The following is a 17,828-nucleotide window of genomic DNA, read 5'->3' as shown; positions in this document are numbered from 1 at the left end:
GCGCTAGCCAGCCCCGGGGCACCAGGAAACCCCAGGGGCGGCCCCCTTTCAGGGAGCATTGGCCCAGGCTCGAATGGCCGGGCAGATTCCTGAGAGGGGCGGGGAGAGGGAAGGGGTGGTGCCCTTGACTCCCTTGAAGTTCAAAGTTCTCCTTCACCCTGTAAGAAAGGCCCTCTATGCCCGAGTCCACTCAAGAAATCACTCCAAGGTGCTACCTCCTGTTCTGGTTGAGCTCTGGCCCTGGTATCCTGATTCTGTCTGTGAAATACCTGACCTATACCTTCTTTTTGCTGCCTCCCCCATTCTCGAAACAGGGCTCCCCCAACCCTTCCAACGGAACAGCTGGAATCTGGAACCCAGGGACACTCTCTCCGCGGTGCTGGGTAGGGGTTGTGAGTTGCCCCCTTGTATGAACACGGCCCAGGGACCGCAAGGGCTGAGTGACAAAGAAACCCCAGATCCAAGGATACCCCCAAACCACTTTTCATTTCAAGTGCCCTTGGTTCCCCCTGCACCCCCAAAACCCATCCTGGGAGGGGGAGGGGCCCGGGGTACTCTCAGCCCACACCACTTAATACCCTTGTAAACTCCCACGTGCGCTATAAACTTGGATTTTTACAACCAACATTCCTCCTTAGCTCTGGGAAACTTTGAACTCGGCCTCGGGTTTATTTACTGGGGAGGGGGGGCAGAGGCTGGGGAGCTGGGCGCTGAGAAAGACTGGAGGGAAAGGGGCAATGTGGGCAAGGGGGTGCTGGGGTGGGGGTCTGGGCGCGCGGTTTGTTTACTATTTAGGGCGGAAGCGTTTTCTAACCCAGGCCAGACTGGGTCGTTAAGGCCGAAATGAAACTGGGTTTAGAGGCACGGGGGGCGCTTTATGGCTACGTCTAGACGAGAATCTTTTGTTCCTGGGCTGTGCTGCTGCAGGGATTACCCCAGAGGTGGCGGCCAGAGTGCCCCTGAGTAGCAAGGGGGGTTGGACATCCCAGGAGCCCAGAGCTGGGTTTGTTTGGGGGACTGGAGACACCCTTCTTTACCGCCCCCCCTTTCTGGAGGGCCACTGAGGACTGGCAGGTCCCCGGCTGGCCTGGGTCAGAGTCTTTGTTTTTCTTTCCCAATGACTCCTCGCCTCCTACCCTACAGAAATCTAGTCTGGGCTGCACGTTGCAGGAAAAGGGACAGCTCCAAGCTTTCAATATTTTGCTCCCAAATCAGGAACCATGTGAAGGCTGATATTTTGTTTTATAAACAGGTTCATCCCCTAGAGTTTCTGTCATTTTTTCTCAAAAGAAAACTCAACAGAATTTCTGCTTTTTTTTCCAGGAAACACAGCCAGCGGATTAACATGCCCTCAAGTGGCCGGTGGCTCACCCTCACACCTGGAGAAATGTCACACACTCAGATACACAGGGGACCCTCCCGGCATTCCTGCCACACTCACTGCACAACGCGGGGACGTGTGCCCTTAGCGTGCATTCACTGCATGCTGCAGGCATGGGTGTACAGATAACAATTCTCTTCAGGTGCAGCTATAGGGACTCAAAATGTGGGGTGGGGTTGGGGGCACAGGAGGAAACTGGAGGCTGCACACACCCAACATTTACAAATCAGAGAGTCACATCCCTGCCTGCAGAAGCGACAACAGGCCCTCAAGGAAACAGCCACAGCGCTCCTGCCTTGCGTCCAACAGAACTGTATTGACAGACAGACACACGTGGAATTACACCAGAACAGAGGGGAGGAAGGTGAGAAAATGGGTCCGCAACTTCCTCCCCCAAATCATGAACCTGGAACAGAGAAGAACCCAGTGCCCCCAGAGTCAGCACTGAGAGGACCCCGCGGCTCTCTGGACACAGAAGCAACATGCAGCAGATCCAGCTGGGTGTGGCGGCCGCTGTCCCCACAGGCCACCTCCTTCCCCAGTGTTTCCCCAATGCCAGCCCCTATGAAACCAATTTCTGGGTCTCTCTGCTCTGGGACACCCCCTGGACAGACATCAGGGCGGGCCAGCCTAGGTGTCCAGTGGTGTCTGGTGGAGCCTGGCCATTTGTGCCTAAGGGGAAGGGGCCTGGCCCCACCTTTCCATCCTCAGGAGGGGGCCAGCTTCTGCTCCTCTCCCCTCCTTCCTTCAAAACTGTATATAAAAATTCCAATACAGTCTTCTCATAGAGAAAAAAAAAGCGAAAGCCTCGCCCCTCCACCCTACACATTTAACTGCGACAGACGGAGACATCTGGCAGGAGGGCGGTGGAGCCAAGAAAATTCCTATAAATTTAAATTTGATGATGGTTACAATTAACTGCACAACAAACTTGTGCTTAAATGGAAAGCGGTGCTGGGTATTTGGACACAGCTCGAGCTGCACATGAGAAAGGGGAGCCTGAGAGTAGCCGTGGAATGTCCTCCGCCGAAGAGCAGGAAGCCACCGTCACAGTCACACTCTTGGCCCTGACAGCGGCTGGCAGCTCCAAGGGAGCCAGCACCGGCCTGCCTCGCCTCCGCCAGCCCCAGGCTCTGCCGCCTCCTCCTTCTCCACCGTCTTGGGAGCATGGAGGTTTTTTTTTTTTTTTTTTTTTTTTTTTTTTTTTTTTAAGGAGTGGGGTTAAAAGTAAAATCATAATATTGAACAGAATGAAAGATCTTTATTTGCCATCAAAAAAAAAATCACACGGAGAGAGATGGGTAATTCCAATCTGATGTACGTCCTCTCCCGTCACCCTCTCCAGGTAGAAAGAACGGCTTGTGAGGTTTATTTACAAAAACAGCCCACCCCACCTGCGAGCAAGAGGTGCCCATCTCATTTCTCTCCTGCCTCCTCCATCCCAATCTTTTTTTTTTTCTTCCAAAAAAAAAAAAAAAAAAGAAAAAAAGGACAACTGCATAGACTAGCTATAAATCCATGGAGTGGGCGCTGCTTGGAGAAAGGTTAGGAAACCTCAATGCACCAGTTCAGAAATTTCAAAGGAGGGCTCTCTCTACACGGTCACGGGAGGACAACTAGGCTCGGGCGGGGCCAGGGCGCACACGGAGGTAGGACACAGACTTTGCACACCTAACACCAGGTCGAAGGTACAGGAAATTCACAGCAAGGCAGGATCACATTTAGCCGCCCCCCCGGCAGCGGGGCAAGGTGGGGACGGGGCGGGGAGCCTGGCAGGTCTCCCCCGCAGACAAGGTGTCGCAGCGGATCTTTCCACCCGGGCAAGGGAAGGCTTTCTCAGTCCAAGGATTGCTAGGCTCCGCCGCCCACGACCCTCGCCCCTCCCCTCACCCCATCCCAGCAGCAAGACGTTGTCGCGAGGTGTGTTTTCGTTTAAATAAAGAGTCTTGGCCGCGGGTCGGACGCTCAACACCCCTGTCCAGGCCCGCCCGGGTCCCGCAGCGACGGTCAGGCGGACGCAAAGGCGGCTCCGCGGGGGCAGCGCCGACAAGGGCAGCGGGGGCCAGCCCTGGCCACAGTCCGGTTTTCCACCCCGCGGAAAGAAGACGAGTTAGAAAATAAAAAATAAAAATAAAATAAAATAATTTCCTCTTGTGCCCTCTTCCCCACCCACCCCCCGCGCAAAAGGGCCGGGTTTGCGGTTACAGCAGCGGGTTTCCCGAAAAATACTGCAGCCGGTCTCTGCTCAGTTTTTTTTCTTTCATCCTTCTGTTCTGAAACCAAATTTTCACTTGTCGGTCCGTCAGGTTCAGCATCCGCGACAGCTGCAGCCGCTTCTCTTTGTTGATATACACGTTGAAGAAAAACTCCCGCTCCAGTTCCCGGATCTGGAATTTCGAATAAGGACAGCGCTTCTTGCGGGTGCGGGGGGCGTCTGGAGGGGAGGGGAGGGGAGGGGGCAAGTGCGAGGAGAGGGGGAGAGAGACACGTGAGACCCGGGCGACCCCGGCCCGCCGAGCGCTCAGCGGCCCTTCTCCCAGTCCCTGCCGCCAGGCTGCCCTCCAGCCAGGCCTCTGGCTCGACCCCTCCCGCGCGCGCGTGCTCGGGTCCGGGCGTGGGCGCTGGGCTGGCCTCGACCCCCGGCCGCGCGCAGCCCGGGCAGCCTAGCGACCCACACACCCCCTTCTCGCGCTCGGGTGAGGGCCTGGGCCGGCGGGGTCCGGGGGGAGGAGGGAAGCCGCCCGGGGCCACGTGCGTCCCCCGTGGGCCCCCCTCCTGCTGCTGCCCTGCAGGCCTTCGGCGCCTTTGCCCTCCTGACGGTTCCGAAAGCCCACCACCCCCTTCCCCCAGAAACCGGAGGGAAGCTTGTGGAGCAGGCGCAAGGAAGTGAGATCAGGCTAGAGCAGCCAGGAGAGCCCGCCGGGAGGAAGCCAGCGGCGCGCGGGCACCGGGGCGCCCCAGCGCCGCTTCCGGGGGCGGGGGGCGTCCCAGCTCTCCGGGCCGCCCGGGCCGCCCGGGCCGCGCCTTGCACGAGGCCGCAGACCGCGCCGCACAGCGGAAGCCCACCCCCCCCACCCCCCGCCTGCAGCGCAGCGCGGCCGCTCGTCCCCGCTCTCCTGTCGCCGCGGACTCCTCTGTCGCTTGGGCTCCGGCTACCTTGCCCGGATTCTGGGCCGCCAAGACGCAGTTTGAACATAATTTTTTCCTCCCCCCCAAAATAGTTTTAAAGACAGAAGCGGAACGGCCTGGGCTCCCTCGCGGGTCTCAGGTTCTGCTCCGCTGCCTCGCTCCCCCCACCTCTCCCCCTCCCCGGGCTGGCCCCGGCCTTTCCCTCGCCCTCCCCTCTCTCCCCCCCGCCACCCCTCCCCTCCCTCCCACTCCACCCCCGGCGGCCCAGCTCCCCATCCTTGCGTAAATGCTGCTCTAAGTTCACGATCAAAGTTAATATCGCCCGCGATGGTGGCGCTTTTAAGAAATTTCACAGACCGAGGGAGATAACGGGGGAGGGGGGTTCTCCCGGCTTTTCCAAAGAGCTCTTGTCCCTCCCTCCCCACCCCTTCTCCATCGTAAAAAGTCGAGTCGTCGGGAGAGAGGGCTTTGTCGGTTATAATAAAATCCTTTGAATGCTTATAAAACTCCACATAAAATCGGACTGACCCAAAACGTGAGGCCGGGCCCCACTCCCCCAGCCTCCCCCTGCCCTGGCCCTCCCCGACGCGCTCCCTCCCTCGCCGCCCTGCCCGCCCGGCCGCGGCTACCTACTGGGGGCGGCTCCCTTGGCCGGCTCCTTGGCCGCCGAGTGGGCTGACCCGGACGAGCTGGGATTCGTGTTCTCCTCCTCGGCCTCGGCCTCGGCGCCTGCGTCCGCCCGGGGCGCCAGTCCCGAGGCCGGGGGCGCCTCGGGCTCCCCTTTGGCCTCGCCCTTGCCCGAGCAGGGGGGCTCGGCGGGCGCGTCGCCGCCGCCGCCGCCGCCGCCGCCGCCGCAATAGGCGTTGTCGAAGAAGCGGTCGAAGGCTTGGGGCAGGACGCTGTTCTTGTTCACGGAGGAGTAGAAGCCGGCGGGGGCCGCGTGCGGGGCGCTGGGGTGGTGGTGGCCGCCGTAGGAGCCTTCGTTTTTCATGAGGATCTCGGTGACCGTGGACGGAGGCAGGCACTCGCGGTGCATGAGCTCGTCGGCCGCCGCATAGCAGGAGGAGTAGCTGTTCCGGTGGTGCCACTTGCCGGAGGGCTCCAGGCCGTAGGAGACCTCGCGGACCGGGGGCACTTGGGCCGAGTAGGGATAGGAGATCTGGCGAGAAGGGGCCTGGGGCAGGAAGGAGGAGACGGTGGAGAACTCGGGCACGTAGTAAGTGCAGCTGGGCAGATAGAGGTTGGAGGCGCAGCTCCCCCGCTCGCCGAAGTCCGCGCCCCGGTCCTTGCGCGACGGCGAGCAGAAGTTGCCCAGGTTGACCGAGTTAAACATCGTTCTCCTGTGCCGCCGGCTCCGGGCGGAGGTTTCGGACCCGGTCTAGCGAGGGGGGAAAATTTGGGAAGGCGAGATGACGCGTTATCCGTCTTAGTCTCTCTCCCCGAGCACGTGATCCAAAGTAGATATTGTCATATATCAGTTCGGAGCACTTCGCAGACGTAGGAGGGGTTCTCTCTTAGGTAAGATGGGGACGTTCAGGCGATTGGTTTGCAAACACCGCAGAAACATTATGAAAATCAATTGCAGATTTGTATTCGTTTTTCTCTCCTCACTCCCCTCCTCTCCATTCCTCCCAGCGCGAGCAGAGGAGGGGAGACAGGCTTGGGTGGGGTGGGCGGTGGGGTGGGCGGGGGCGGCGGCTGGGAGGGGGCAAGTGTATTTTTTTTTCCTAGTTGCTCTCTTTCCCCCCAGGATTGGGAGAGGAAGGGGGAGAGCTTTCAGGGCTGGGGGCAGTGTGTGTGTGTGTGTGAGGGGGGGGGGTCTTGCCTCCTCTCTGGGATCAGAAGGAGATGGGGTGGGAAGGAGGCCCTCTTTCCCCACTGCCTGATCTCCCCCACCTCACCCTCCCCCAGTCTCAGGGACTCACCCTGCAGCCCACAGACTCAGCGCCTGTTCACCAGAGTTTGAAGAAATCCATTCGGTCCCCTCCCTGGCCAGAGCTGGATGTCAAGACTTCCTTTTTGGAGTCTTTGGAGGGACTCCCCGGAAGAGTATCTGAAGTTTCCCAAAGGTGAGGCAGCCCAGCCACAAGCTTGTGTCCCAACTTTGTCTGGCTTGCTGTGCTGCCGCCGGCTAGGGACTCGGATTAGTCATAAACGAGTGGTGAGCAGTGCGCCAGCCGCCCAGCCGGTGCCTGGCGAAGTCTGGGAAAAACCTTCTCTAATGTTGTGTTAAATATTTAGTATGAGAGAGTGGCCCTGGGTGAATATTTCATGCCTGCCTTTATTGTCAATCAATGCGCAGAAAGCTACATCCACTGTGGATTTCTAAGTCCCAAATCCCAAAGAAAAAGATGGAAACAAATGAGAACCATGTATCTTTTCTGATGGGGGGGGTCTGGGGCCCTCTGGGTTGGGGGCTCCATCTCAGCTGATGGGCTGCAAAGAAGGCTGGTCCAGGGAGGATATGGTGAAGGGGTGATTTGGGGTGCTTGGAGGGGGGCTGGAGCCAGATGTGGGTCTCTCAGCAGGAGAGAGAAAGGGAGCTTGGACCCCTAGACCATCAGTAGGGCCAGGGGCCACTTCCCAGTGGAAGCCCCTAACCCGTCTCCCTGGGGCTGCAGCCGAACCCGAGTGCCTCCTTCCAGTTTCTCGGTCCTGCCCTTGCCCCTCTCCCAGTCTGTGGCCTTGCCAAGGACTGTGGTCCAGGATTCGGTGGTTGTGCTCTCTGCTGGGCACCACAGGACACATCTGGGCAGCTGAAAATTGCTGCCATGAAAGGTTCTGGGCTGGGTGCAAGGGGCCAGAACGGCCGGCTTGGGCAGAAAGCGGCCTGGGTTCTGAGAAGGAGTCCCCAAGGCGTGATTTGTTCCTGTTCCGGCAAAGAACCGAAGCCCCCAGGATTCAGCCTGGGGACAACCAAAAGTAGCTCAAACCCCACAAATGCTTCCCAACTCTTGGTTAAAATTGGTTCCCGTTTGTTTAAAAATAAAGTAATGTGGATTTGATTTTCCTTGCCGGAGCGTGGTGAAGTGTGGAAGCCCACAAACCACACACGGAGGGCACCAAAGTGGTGTTGGGTCTCCCAAGACAGCCCCCGAAAGCCATTCCTTCGAAGACTTCCTGCCTCTCCAGACTTGTCCAGCCTGGCCTTCGCAGCAACACCTTGGGGAAGTGTGCCTGTGCTGTGGGTCGCAGCCTGGGGGTGGCTCGGCCGTCCTGGGGACAGACCCCCAGGGCCCCTCGGCCTCCCAGTGCCTGGCGCAGACTTCCAAGCCCTCCTTGGGGTCTGGCCAGACCTTAACTGAGCGCAAAGAAGAAGTACATTAGGGCTCTGCTGAAGTGTGGGGCTTCACCCGGCAAGGAGACCCAGAAAGTAAAATCTGTTGCATTTCCTTTTTTCCTCTCGCCCTTTTTACAGGGTGAGCTGGGGGCAGCGTTTTTGACTATAGTGGTGGGGAACTATGGATTGTGGCTTTTATGGGGTTCGTGCTGACCTCATTAAATTCGAGTTTATTGGAGGCAAAATGCTCCCTAAACAGTGATAGGAACGAGGGTGCGGTACCCTTCTTCCTTGCATAGGTGTGGATGAAGACAACGAGGAGTCTGAGTTCCTGATATTCTCACCCCCACACACACACTGCCCCTACCCCACGACTCTGCTCCGTTCCCTTCTCAGTCCTTTGGGTGATGTGGGGCCCAATCCCCCAGAGCGTATCCCTGCACAGCCAGGGCTGGGAGGGGTAGGCTGCTTCCTGTGAGGAGACAGCTGTAGGTCTGAGCACTTGAATTTGACCACCAAAGTTTATTCCGGGGCCACCATAAAAGTGAGCTGGGCGGCTGTGAGGAGCTGCTGGCTGGCGGCGGCCTTATTTCTTTGAAACAAGAAAGAAAAGAAAGAAAGAAAGAAAGAAAGAAAGAAAGAGAGAGAGAGAGAGAGGAAGGAAGGAAGGAAGGAAGGAAGGAAGGAAGGAAGGAAGGAAGGAAGGAAGGAAAAGAAAAGAAAGAAAGGAAAAGAAAAAGCAAGACAGAATACCAGGAGTTGATGTCCCAGGAAACTCTGGGGTCTCCCAACAGAGACTCTGAGAAATAATATTCTTCCCCGCTAAAAGTAAGATACAAAGTTTAAAATTTTTGCTGGCACTGTTTTTCTAATTTTTCGATTGCTTAAAAAAATAATTCCAGCAACTGGTGGCTGCTGCTGGGGTCAGAGAGAGAAGGCACAGGCCTCCGAAGTCAGCTGGATGCTGATTGGCAAACATGCCCACGCTGAGGGGCTGCCGCTCTGCCCAGCCCTGATCCAGGCCACCCAGAAGCACAGGGCTGAGCCTTTGCCTGGAGCGGTACCTGGGCTTGGGGTACCTCCATGCCACGGGACCATCAGTGGGCCTCAGGTTCCTTCCCTGGCAGGCCTCACACCAGGCGGCTTTTTTCTTTCCCCTCACCTGGTGGCCCTCCATCTGTCCCAGCCATCACCTGGAATTCTCTGCACCAGGGCCAGGCTGCCCTCCCTGCTGGCTCTTGGTGGTCTCCGTCAGGGCGGCCCGCCTGCTCGGCCGCTAGCAGGCAGCTGGTCTGGGCGGCTCCTGTCTTAGTGAGGCCAGGGCCACTGCGCACTGGAGCACCACTCCTTTCCACGTTCCGACATACAACAGAGATGGATTCAGAAGGCGGGCACACAGCACCACCGGGGCCGCCTTGCCGCTCTGGGTTCCAGAAAGCACACAGCGACAGGGACTATGAGCTTGGAGGAAGAGCCTGAGAGGAGAAAGGGGGCCCCTGGGAAGAGCTCTGGTGGGCTTGGATAATAGATTCGGCCCCTCGCAGAGGGGAGCCAACGGTGTCCCGCGCGTGGACCTCCCAGGCTGGGCTTGTCAAGAGGAGCCCTCATTAAAAATCAGCTTGCACCTTTTTGTGCGCATCTCTCTCCCTAGCGCAATATCGGGTATTTAATAATCCCTTTAGTGTGATTTGGTATTTTCAGGCTTGCGGTTTATCTCACACCTGGGACTTTCCCACTCCTCCCTACCCCAGCTAGGAAACTGGGAGGAGGTGGCTCTGCCGGCTCCTGGCTTCCACTTCGCCTCAGCCCTGGCTGTCACCCCAAGACTGGGGCCCCCAGGTCAGGCCACCTAAGCGGGGAACCCCGGCCTATGAACCAGGCGGGCAGTAGGGCGAGGGGTGTCTCCTCCGCCCCTGCGGCCCCACCCAGCTTCCTCCGCGGAGGGATTGTCCCCGGAGGCTAGCAACGCGACCCCATTTCTCCCCCCATAAAAGGCCCATTTTACGAGCCAGTTTCACTAGCCTCCTTACCAAATGCTCTAAAATGAAGGAAATGTCTTAAAAGCAGTCTGGAAATGGAGTCGCTGCCGTTGGGCCCTCGTTTGCAAAACGGTGTGGCGGTGGTGCACGCGCGCGCGCGCGCACACACACACACACACACACACACTCATTCACATACACACAAAATACCTTTCCTGGGCGCAGGCCGGTGGCCGGGCTGGCCCGAGCCGCCATTCTTTGCCTTTAGCGCCTGCTTAGGCTCGGACCCAGTCCGCCCTGATCAAAGTGAGCTCGCGGCATTTTTATGAGATCAACTTCAGTGGCTCTCTAGTTGTAATCAGACGCCTGGGTCGAAAATGCAAAAGGGAACAGCCCATCAATCCAAAAAGGAAAGGGGAGAGAGATTGAGAGAGAGAGAGAGAGAAGTTGAGTGGGGTGAAAAATTCAGGTGACATAGAGCAAGAAGATTCTAGTCACCAACAAGAAAAGACCCTTTGCCCCAGGCAAGCGAGCATGGGCTGTGGGTCTGTCCCAGCCGCCAGGCCCTGCCTCTCGACTGTTCATTTCCCCCGATTTCCGGTAGCCTGGACAGCAGCGGGCAGCCCTGACAACCCTGACTGGCCAGTGCTCTCAAGCCTGATCCGGAAGCTTCCACAGTGCGGCCGAGCTGCGTGGAGCCAGTGTGCCGGCCCAGGCTGGCTCGCCCCAGTGGGGAAGCCGCCTCCTGCCCAGGACTTAAAAAGCAGCCCCTCCAACGCACTCCACTTCTCTGCTTTCCTCTCTGTGGACCCTGTGGTTCTCAGTCACGACAGCCTGCAGTTGAGTTACAGGAAGATTCGCCAGAGATTTATCGGCCGGCCCCTAACTCGAGAGCCTCTTGTCATAAAGTCTATTGTCTAGACTTTATCTCTGGGCATGGATCTGGATCGTGCATTAGCGGGACTCAGGAGACCTGGGCTGGCTCAGTGGGGGTGTGCAGTGCCGCCGGTGCCTGCCCCCCCCAACCTCTAGGGGTTTCTTGGGGTCAGTTTAGGAATGAACACAAACCTGTTTCTGGAGCTGGCCAGGTATACCTGAGTGTCCACGAGTGGAGGCTGGAGGTAGGGAGGCTGTCTTTCTGTATGTGCCTGGGAACATTCCTGTGCGTGTACTTGTGTGCTGGGTGAGAATTTGTCACGGTGTGCTTTGTTTCTGGGGCATTTTAAGTGTTCCTGTCTGGGTTTCTGCGGGTTTTATGAACCTGCATCCGCTCGGCCTGTTTATGTCCTCCGAGGCAGATCGTCTGGTGTTTTTCAATATTGGAGCCCATTGTGTGTTGGGCCCCTCTGCGGAAGTGGTTCTGCAAGATACACTCCTACCCCGTGTACCCGTAGCCACCCCAGCCTCTGCCCGCGTCGGGGTCTCTGCAAGTCCCCCAGCTCTCCAAAGTGCCCGCCAGTGTTCCGTCACAGATGTGGAGCACAGCTTTGCGGGGAGACGTCTGGGTCTGGCTATCTCCATCTTTCCCACGCTGGAGGGAAGCCTCCCTCTTACTTCCCAGGGGTCCCTTTCACAGGCTGGTTAGAGGGTACAGGGCGGGCACCAGAATAGGCCTGGCCATTCTGTGTCAAGCACAGAGCCACAGCTACTGCCACGGAGGAGAGCCTGGCCTGCCCTCTTTGGGGGAGAGGATGTCCCCACAACAAATGTCCCCAGGCTGGCCACCCCATCAGCCCCTTGAGCCCAGGCACTTTGTGACATAAGTGGCACTTTGCCCAGATTAAATGTCTAGGAGAGAGACACTTATCACCTTAGATCTCAGGATCACAGGCCCTTTGAAAGCCAGGATCTTTTAACACCACCAGAAATAATCAAATCCTCCCCCTTTTGTTTTTCATTAGCAGAACCCCAGGGGAGGAGGGCCTGGGAGAGCCCTCGGCCCTGCGGCCCTGCCCGCTGCTGCAGGCGGCTCCCATCCAGGCCCCAAGCCCCACTACAGGTCCCTGCGTAGGTGGGGATCCCAGAGGCTTGTTTTCCAGTTAGGGAGGGTGGGGGGTGACAAGAGGAGCAGCCTTTGGAGCGTCAGATTTAGCCAAGATGCCTGCCATAGCTTTTCTTCCCTTCTTTGCCATTAGAATTTCAATGTTGGGCCTTAAAATGGCTCCATGTGCACGGAGAAAGGACGGGAGCTGAGAGGGCTTGAGCAGAAATCCCCCACACCAGTAATGCCCCCGCTCGCCCGGCCCTGCCACTCTCTCCTTCCCCCATCCCCAAAGCGACCCCGGCGGAGGAGGATCCGGACTCCGGTGACTCTGGTGACTCTTGCGGCAGAGCCTGCCCGCTGCCCGGGCCGCGGCTGCCGCCACTCCTCAGCGTCGCTGGCTGCCCGTGGCTCTGCCTCACTCTCCCTGCATTCCTGCCTTCCCCAGATCCGCAAACATCGCGTATCCTCGCTGTCGGCACCCAAGGCCTGAGCTGAGCCTGCTCGGGCGGGCGCTCCAGCCTCCGGGCGGCTGCTGCGTTTCTCCCCCCAGGCCCACTGGCTACAGCCTCTTCCTTGCACCGGTCGCCGGGTAAAACACGTCCCTCTCATTCCCCTTCTCCTCCTTTCTTTCCGCCTGTGGATCTGAGAAATAAATAAACCCAAGTCTTTTACCGCACCAGCCCTCCCAGTCCCTGCCGTGTCACTTCTCCTTACCGCGTGTACCGCCTTGTTTTCTGAAGGCAACCGTAATATTCAGACATTTAAGTTGTAAACGAACTTTTCTTTATGATGTTTAATTTTCTCTCCAATTCTTAGGTCCTGCTCTGCTTCGCGGTGGAATGGAAACGGATTCGGATTTGGACGTCTGCCGTGGGGCATGGGGGTGGGGGTGGGGGGAACCGCAGAGACGGAGCCGGGAGTTACAGACAGGCAGAAAAATACGGGAAGACCGGGAGACCCAGAGAAGGGGGGAGAGAGGCGTGCAGGGGGAGGAAGGAGGGAGGGAGGGGGCCCAGCTGGCAGGGATCGGAGCCAGAGAGAGAAAAGGAGAGAAAAGTTTCCCGGAGTCTTCGTTAGTTGCCTTCCCTGTCTGCAGCTTCCCCGACCATCGCAGCTCGCCCCCCAATAAAGGAAGGAGGGGGCTCCTTATTTTTTTTAAGGCCCCCGAAGAGTCCAGTGTTTACAAGACCAGGAATGCCACAGCCGCGTCCTGCAGCGAGAAAGGCTGAAATGGAGGACTGACGCCTTCCTTATAAGGTACGATGCTAACTTGACCTTCACTTTGTCACAGCGCCCCCGCCCACCCAGACTGCTGCAGGCCGCCGGGCAGCGCCACAGCAACCGCCAGACCCCTGCCTCTGCCTCCTGCCCGCCCGCCCTCTTTCTCTTCCAGACTCTCTCCTCTTCCTGGTCCCACATCCCTCCTTCTCCTCCCTTTCTCCCCCTTGATCACTTTCCTTTCTTTGTTTCCTCTGCTCCCTTCCTATCCCCTTTCTTTTCACTCATTTCTTTTCTTCTGACCAGCTGATCTCATCGTTTTTCTCAGCCCTCTCTTGCCTTGATCTCTGCCTCTGTGGCAATCTCTCTCTCTGTCTCTCTTTTTCTCCCACAACCTTCTGGGCTCTTGAATCCCAGAAACAAACAAAAAATGTTTTCAATCTTGCCACCATCCTTATCCAGGACTGACCTCCATAGTCCCAGTTTGAGTGATGCTGTCACCCGGGGGCCCGGGAAGGGGGGTTCCTGGGGCGGAGGGTCCAGGCACCAAGGCCAATTTAGAACCCAAAGGGCGCTCGGCTGGGTGCCCACTTAGAGATGACAGTGAACTTGGCTTTGATAAGACCCTGTCTTCAGCTCACCAGCCTCACCTGCCAAGACTCTGTGACCTTACTGGCCTTGGGCTGAGGGTGAAGCCTTCCATGGTGGGAGGCATGTGGGCGAGCAGAGCCCACCGCAGTAGGAGCTGGAGTTCATGTACGAAGTTGTTGTTTGCCCTCCTCTGGAACTTCAGCCCCTAAACTCTTAGATTTTTCCCTTAGGACATCTGGGGGAGGGGATTCAGACAATTAGGGATTTCTGGAGATCCACACACATGTAAAAACAGGAAAAGGGGAAGGCTGTCGGGGCCTCTGCCTTGCCTCGTGCTGCCTCCCAGCCTCCAGCAGAGCCTCCGACGGGAGCTAATCATCTCTTCGGCGACTATAAAATAATATCATCGACACCCCTGTAATTATCCATCATCCACTCACTTGTGATGATTGCAATGCTAGAGGAGGCAGACAAAGCGAAGCCCAGCAGATCTCCCGGAAAATGAAACTGCATCGGAGGCCTTCAGACTGGATTCTCTCCTTGAGTATGTTCCCAAATCTACAAGCTCCTGCCTAGGGTCTCCCCCATTCCAGAGCAGCCATTTTGCAGGGCTTGGGGGTGCTGGTGAGAGACCCCCTCTCCCACTCCCTCTTCCTCTCTATTCCACGGACACCCCCACCCCTCCTCCACCACCCCCTCCTCTACACAGACCCCAGAGAGGATGAGACAATAAAAGGCAAATGCTTTCTCTCTTTCCCCCTACAATTATCCGGATAATTGGATGAATTCTTCCTTGACTACCACTATCGAGTCGGGGTCGGGATTTCAGCAGGAAGTGCAGGGGACAGGATTCCACATGGGGGAAGCTGAGGGAGAGTCCCGGGTCCTGCATTCCCAGACTTTATAGTTCTGTGTAGTGTTACATTGTTTCTTCAGGCAAAGATCTTTGTTCCCCTCAGTCATATTTCTCCTTCTCCCTCCCTGTCTTTCTATCTCCCTCCTCCCCCCTCTTCGGTCCCTTTAAAGGAGACTCAGATCATCTTCTGTTCTTAATAGATGACTATAAAAATAAAATTAATTCCCCCTGCCCTTTAGTATCAATATCTCTGCGTTAAGTATGCACATCAGCGAGAATAAACAGAATTAAGTGCTGCAACCCAAACCAGCAATTACACTGAAGGTTTTTTTTTAAATTTTATTTTCATTGAGTCTAGAGTATTTGAGGGTGTTCACTCTGGCGCGAGATAACCAAGGGGTATTTGTATTATTATTTTTTTTTTACAAGCTCACTGGGGCCTGAGCCAGCACCCACCTGGTAGAAAAAGCAACCATGAAGCCAGAGAGACAGCCAGAGGAGGGAGAGAGCACCGGACAGAGATGAAAGGAGCCATGCAGAGAAACGCAAGGAAAGGAGAGAGCAAAGGCAGGTCCCCCCCAAACGCGGCAGAGCGCAAGGCAGGCACTCGTCAAAGGAGAGCTTTGCATATTTTGGTTGCTGAAAATCTGATCGATGAAGAAAAGGGAAAACCCCAGGAAGGGCAGGGGAGGAGGAATTACCCCGGTCCCAGCTCACAGCATGAATGCCCCCGAAGGAGAGAAGGCGAAAGCAACGCGAGCGCAGGACGCACCAGGGCGACGGCGGCGGCGGCGGGTCAGCCGCTGCCCACTCGCTGCGAGGCCGGCCCTGCAAGCCCCCCCTCGCGGCCGCCGGGCTTCTGCGCTCCCCTTATCATCTCCATCTTTATGACGAGGCTTGTTAACAAGACCAGCGAGCTGGCCACGCACATCCATCTCAGCCGCCGCCGCGCGCTCCGCCGAGCAGCGGCCGGCGGGGGGACTGGGAGGCGCTAATTAATTGATTCCTTTGGACTGTAAAATATGGCCGCGTCTACGCGGAACCCCTGGACTCACAAACAATGTCTCTGCTGGATGTGAGTACACCGTCAAAGAATTTCCTCCATAGGCATGTGTCCCGGACCTTTAGTTGCTAAGCAAAGACCCAAGTGGGACGAATTTTTTGGGGGGGGGGGGACCAAAAACAGCCCAGGACCAGGAAAGGACCCCTGCAAAAGGGAAAGTTCGGAGGGTTTTGTTGAGGGAGGGGGAAGCTTGAGTTATGGGCTAGCCTTTTGCTGGAGCTTGTGTAGACCCAGCCCTGGTTACAAATGTGAGCCTGGGTATGGGGTGTGGACAGACCCAAGGCCTTTCTGCCCTGGCTGCTTCCACATTTGAGGGGGACACGGAGAGGTGGCTGCTTCTGCATTTGAGAGGGGCGGAGAGGCCAGGATCCAGCCTTTGCTTCTTGCTGCTCTCTAGACTCGAAATTTGAAAATACATTAAACAAATAAAAAACCTAAGCAAATCTTCGCTTTTGGGATCCCAAGGATGTCCAGCACACACCCAGGAATCCAACCGCCTGTTACACACCTAGCCAGACCCCTGTACCCGCGTCTCTTCCCTAAGTGGCAACACAGAGTGAACCTAACACGCGTACACCAGGTCTACAGGAATGCATCAGGGGACAATCTAAGTATATACTGCTGATTCCATATAAGCCTGAGTATGCCCGGGACTCTGCTGCAAACAGGTTTTAGGTCTAAATATAGACACCTGCCCCCCAGCTCCAGACCAGAGGTGCAACAGGGGAGTAGAGAAGAGACCTCACTTCTGTAAATAATGCGTGCAGACCTAGATGAAGGCTTAAAAAAGCAGAAATGATCAACAGAAGAAGCTCAGCACACGGAGATGGTCATTGCCAAGGCCTGAGCATCCTCTTGCTATTGTTCCTGTGATTGCCAGAGCTGTGTTATAAATACAACCTGTGAAGCCCAAGAATGTTCTTTCGCTATATTTGGTATACGCAAACATGATTCACAGAATTTCTTTTTAATACACTGGGTAGATAGGCACTTTGGGTGTTATAATGATACCATGTATTTTGCACACAGTTTTAAATGTAGACATTAATATCTGGTTGCATTGGCCATGCATTGGTTTTATAACTCCTATTGAGTGTGTACATACTTGGAGCTTAAACGGACTGAACACTCCATGTGTGGGGTGTGTGCGCATGCAGTCTTCCCTTTATGTAAATAAATTTTTACATTCGACAAATGGACATGCTATGTATAATCTTTTCCTGGTAGGTTGCTTTCGCTTGCATGGACAAAAGTTGTCTCTGAGTATGTGTGTGTGTATATATATGTATATGTGTGTGTGTGTATTTAGAAAATCTCCCCCATGCCCAGGATGTACCTGTAACGTAGCATCTGTGCATTTGAGGTGGTTTCAATATATTGGTATGATGGCACTTGGCAAGGTGTGTATTTTAGGGAACATCTTTTCCACGCTCCCATGTGGTCACCCAGCTTTCACAGCGCGCTTTCCAGCAAGCACTGCGGGTGGGTTCCATCGCACAGACCTGCGCCAGCAAGGACGCTCTGAGCTCCCGTTCAGGGAAGCTGACTATATGAAGACTTGTCTGCGAATGCCCTGCAAGCGCTCTGGCTGGAAGAAGAGAAGTCGCCGGCCAGCAAGGAGCTGGTCCAGTCCGGCTGTGTTTGGTTTCATTTCTTGGCTACAGTGCCAGACCCCAGCTGCCGGCGCAGGCCTGGGGAGCTTTGGGCAGAGCTGGCAGAGCTGAGAACCTGGCGCAAGGGGCGGTCGCCGCAGCGGGACACCGCGTGTCGGGCCGAGGGAAGGCGCTTGGGAGGCAGGTGTGGTTCCGGCCACCCAGGCAGTGCCTCCTCCCCGCTGCTCTTCGAGGTCTCCCACAAACTTCTGGGGCGTCGCCCAGGCCTCGGAGGAGCGGGGACGAAGGACTGGGCCGGTGCGGGTCTCGGTCAAGCAGCCTCTACTGCTCCGGCCAGCAGGGGTCATCCCGCCCCTCGCGGGGGCCCGGCAGCCCTCGGGAGGCGACCTGTGCTGCGGCCGCTGCTGGGCGAGGAGCTCTTCGGGTCAACCGGGGCTGTGGGCGCGCCGGTTTCCTCTCCCCGGGACCTTCGAGTGGACCGGAGCCGGAGACCAGGCGGACGGAGATTAGGGCCAGGGTCTCAGAGCCCTCTCCACGGGGCCGGAGTACGGAGGGCACCAAGGCGTGAGTCGGAGAGAGGCCCCGGGCGCCGGCGTCCTGCACCAGCCGCCGGTCCGCCTTTGTCTCTAAGAGCTGCAACCGCGGACGCAGCGCCGGGCTGCGGCGGGCGCCGACCGCAGGCCGCTCCACGGAAAACCGGCGACTCTGCCGCGATGGAGGCAGGCACTGAGGAG

General features: G+C 57.0%; 1 protein-coding gene across 1 annotated transcript; it reads right to left on the bottom strand.

Annotated features, from left to right (window-relative positions):
• Positions 1 to 2,575: 2,575 nt before the first annotated feature.
• HOXC11 (homeobox C11) lies at positions 2,576 to 6,198 on the bottom strand. Its single transcript, XM_008256545.4, has 2 exons — positions 5,144 to 6,198; positions 2,576 to 3,815 (listed from the first exon to the last, which is right to left on the bottom strand). The coding sequence occupies exons 1-2, from the start codon at positions 5,841 to 5,843 to the stop codon at positions 3,583 to 3,585; spliced, it is 933 nt and encodes a 310-aa protein (XP_008254767.2). The 5' UTR covers positions 5,844 to 6,198; the 3' UTR covers positions 2,576 to 3,582.
• Positions 6,199 to 17,828: the final 11,630 nt, after the last annotated feature.

Source organism: Oryctolagus cuniculus, chromosome 11 (genome assembly GCF_964237555.1).
Source record: "Oryctolagus cuniculus chromosome 11, mOryCun1.1, whole genome shotgun sequence".
NCBI lineage: Eukaryota > Metazoa > Chordata > Mammalia > Lagomorpha > Leporidae > Oryctolagus > Oryctolagus cuniculus.
This window is presented reverse-complemented; position numbering and strand designations above follow the sequence as displayed.

Excerpts from the sequence above, each read along its gene's own strand:
- HOXC11 (XM_008256545.4), bottom strand. The coding sequence starts at position 5,843 with ATGTTTAACTCGGTCAACCTGGGCAACTTCTGCTCGCCGTCGCGCAAG. Across the intron at positions 3,816-5,143 it reads GGCCAAGGGAGCCGCCCCCA|ACGCCCCCCGCACCCGCAAG; the intron begins GTAGGTAGCCGC and ends CCTCCCCTCCAG.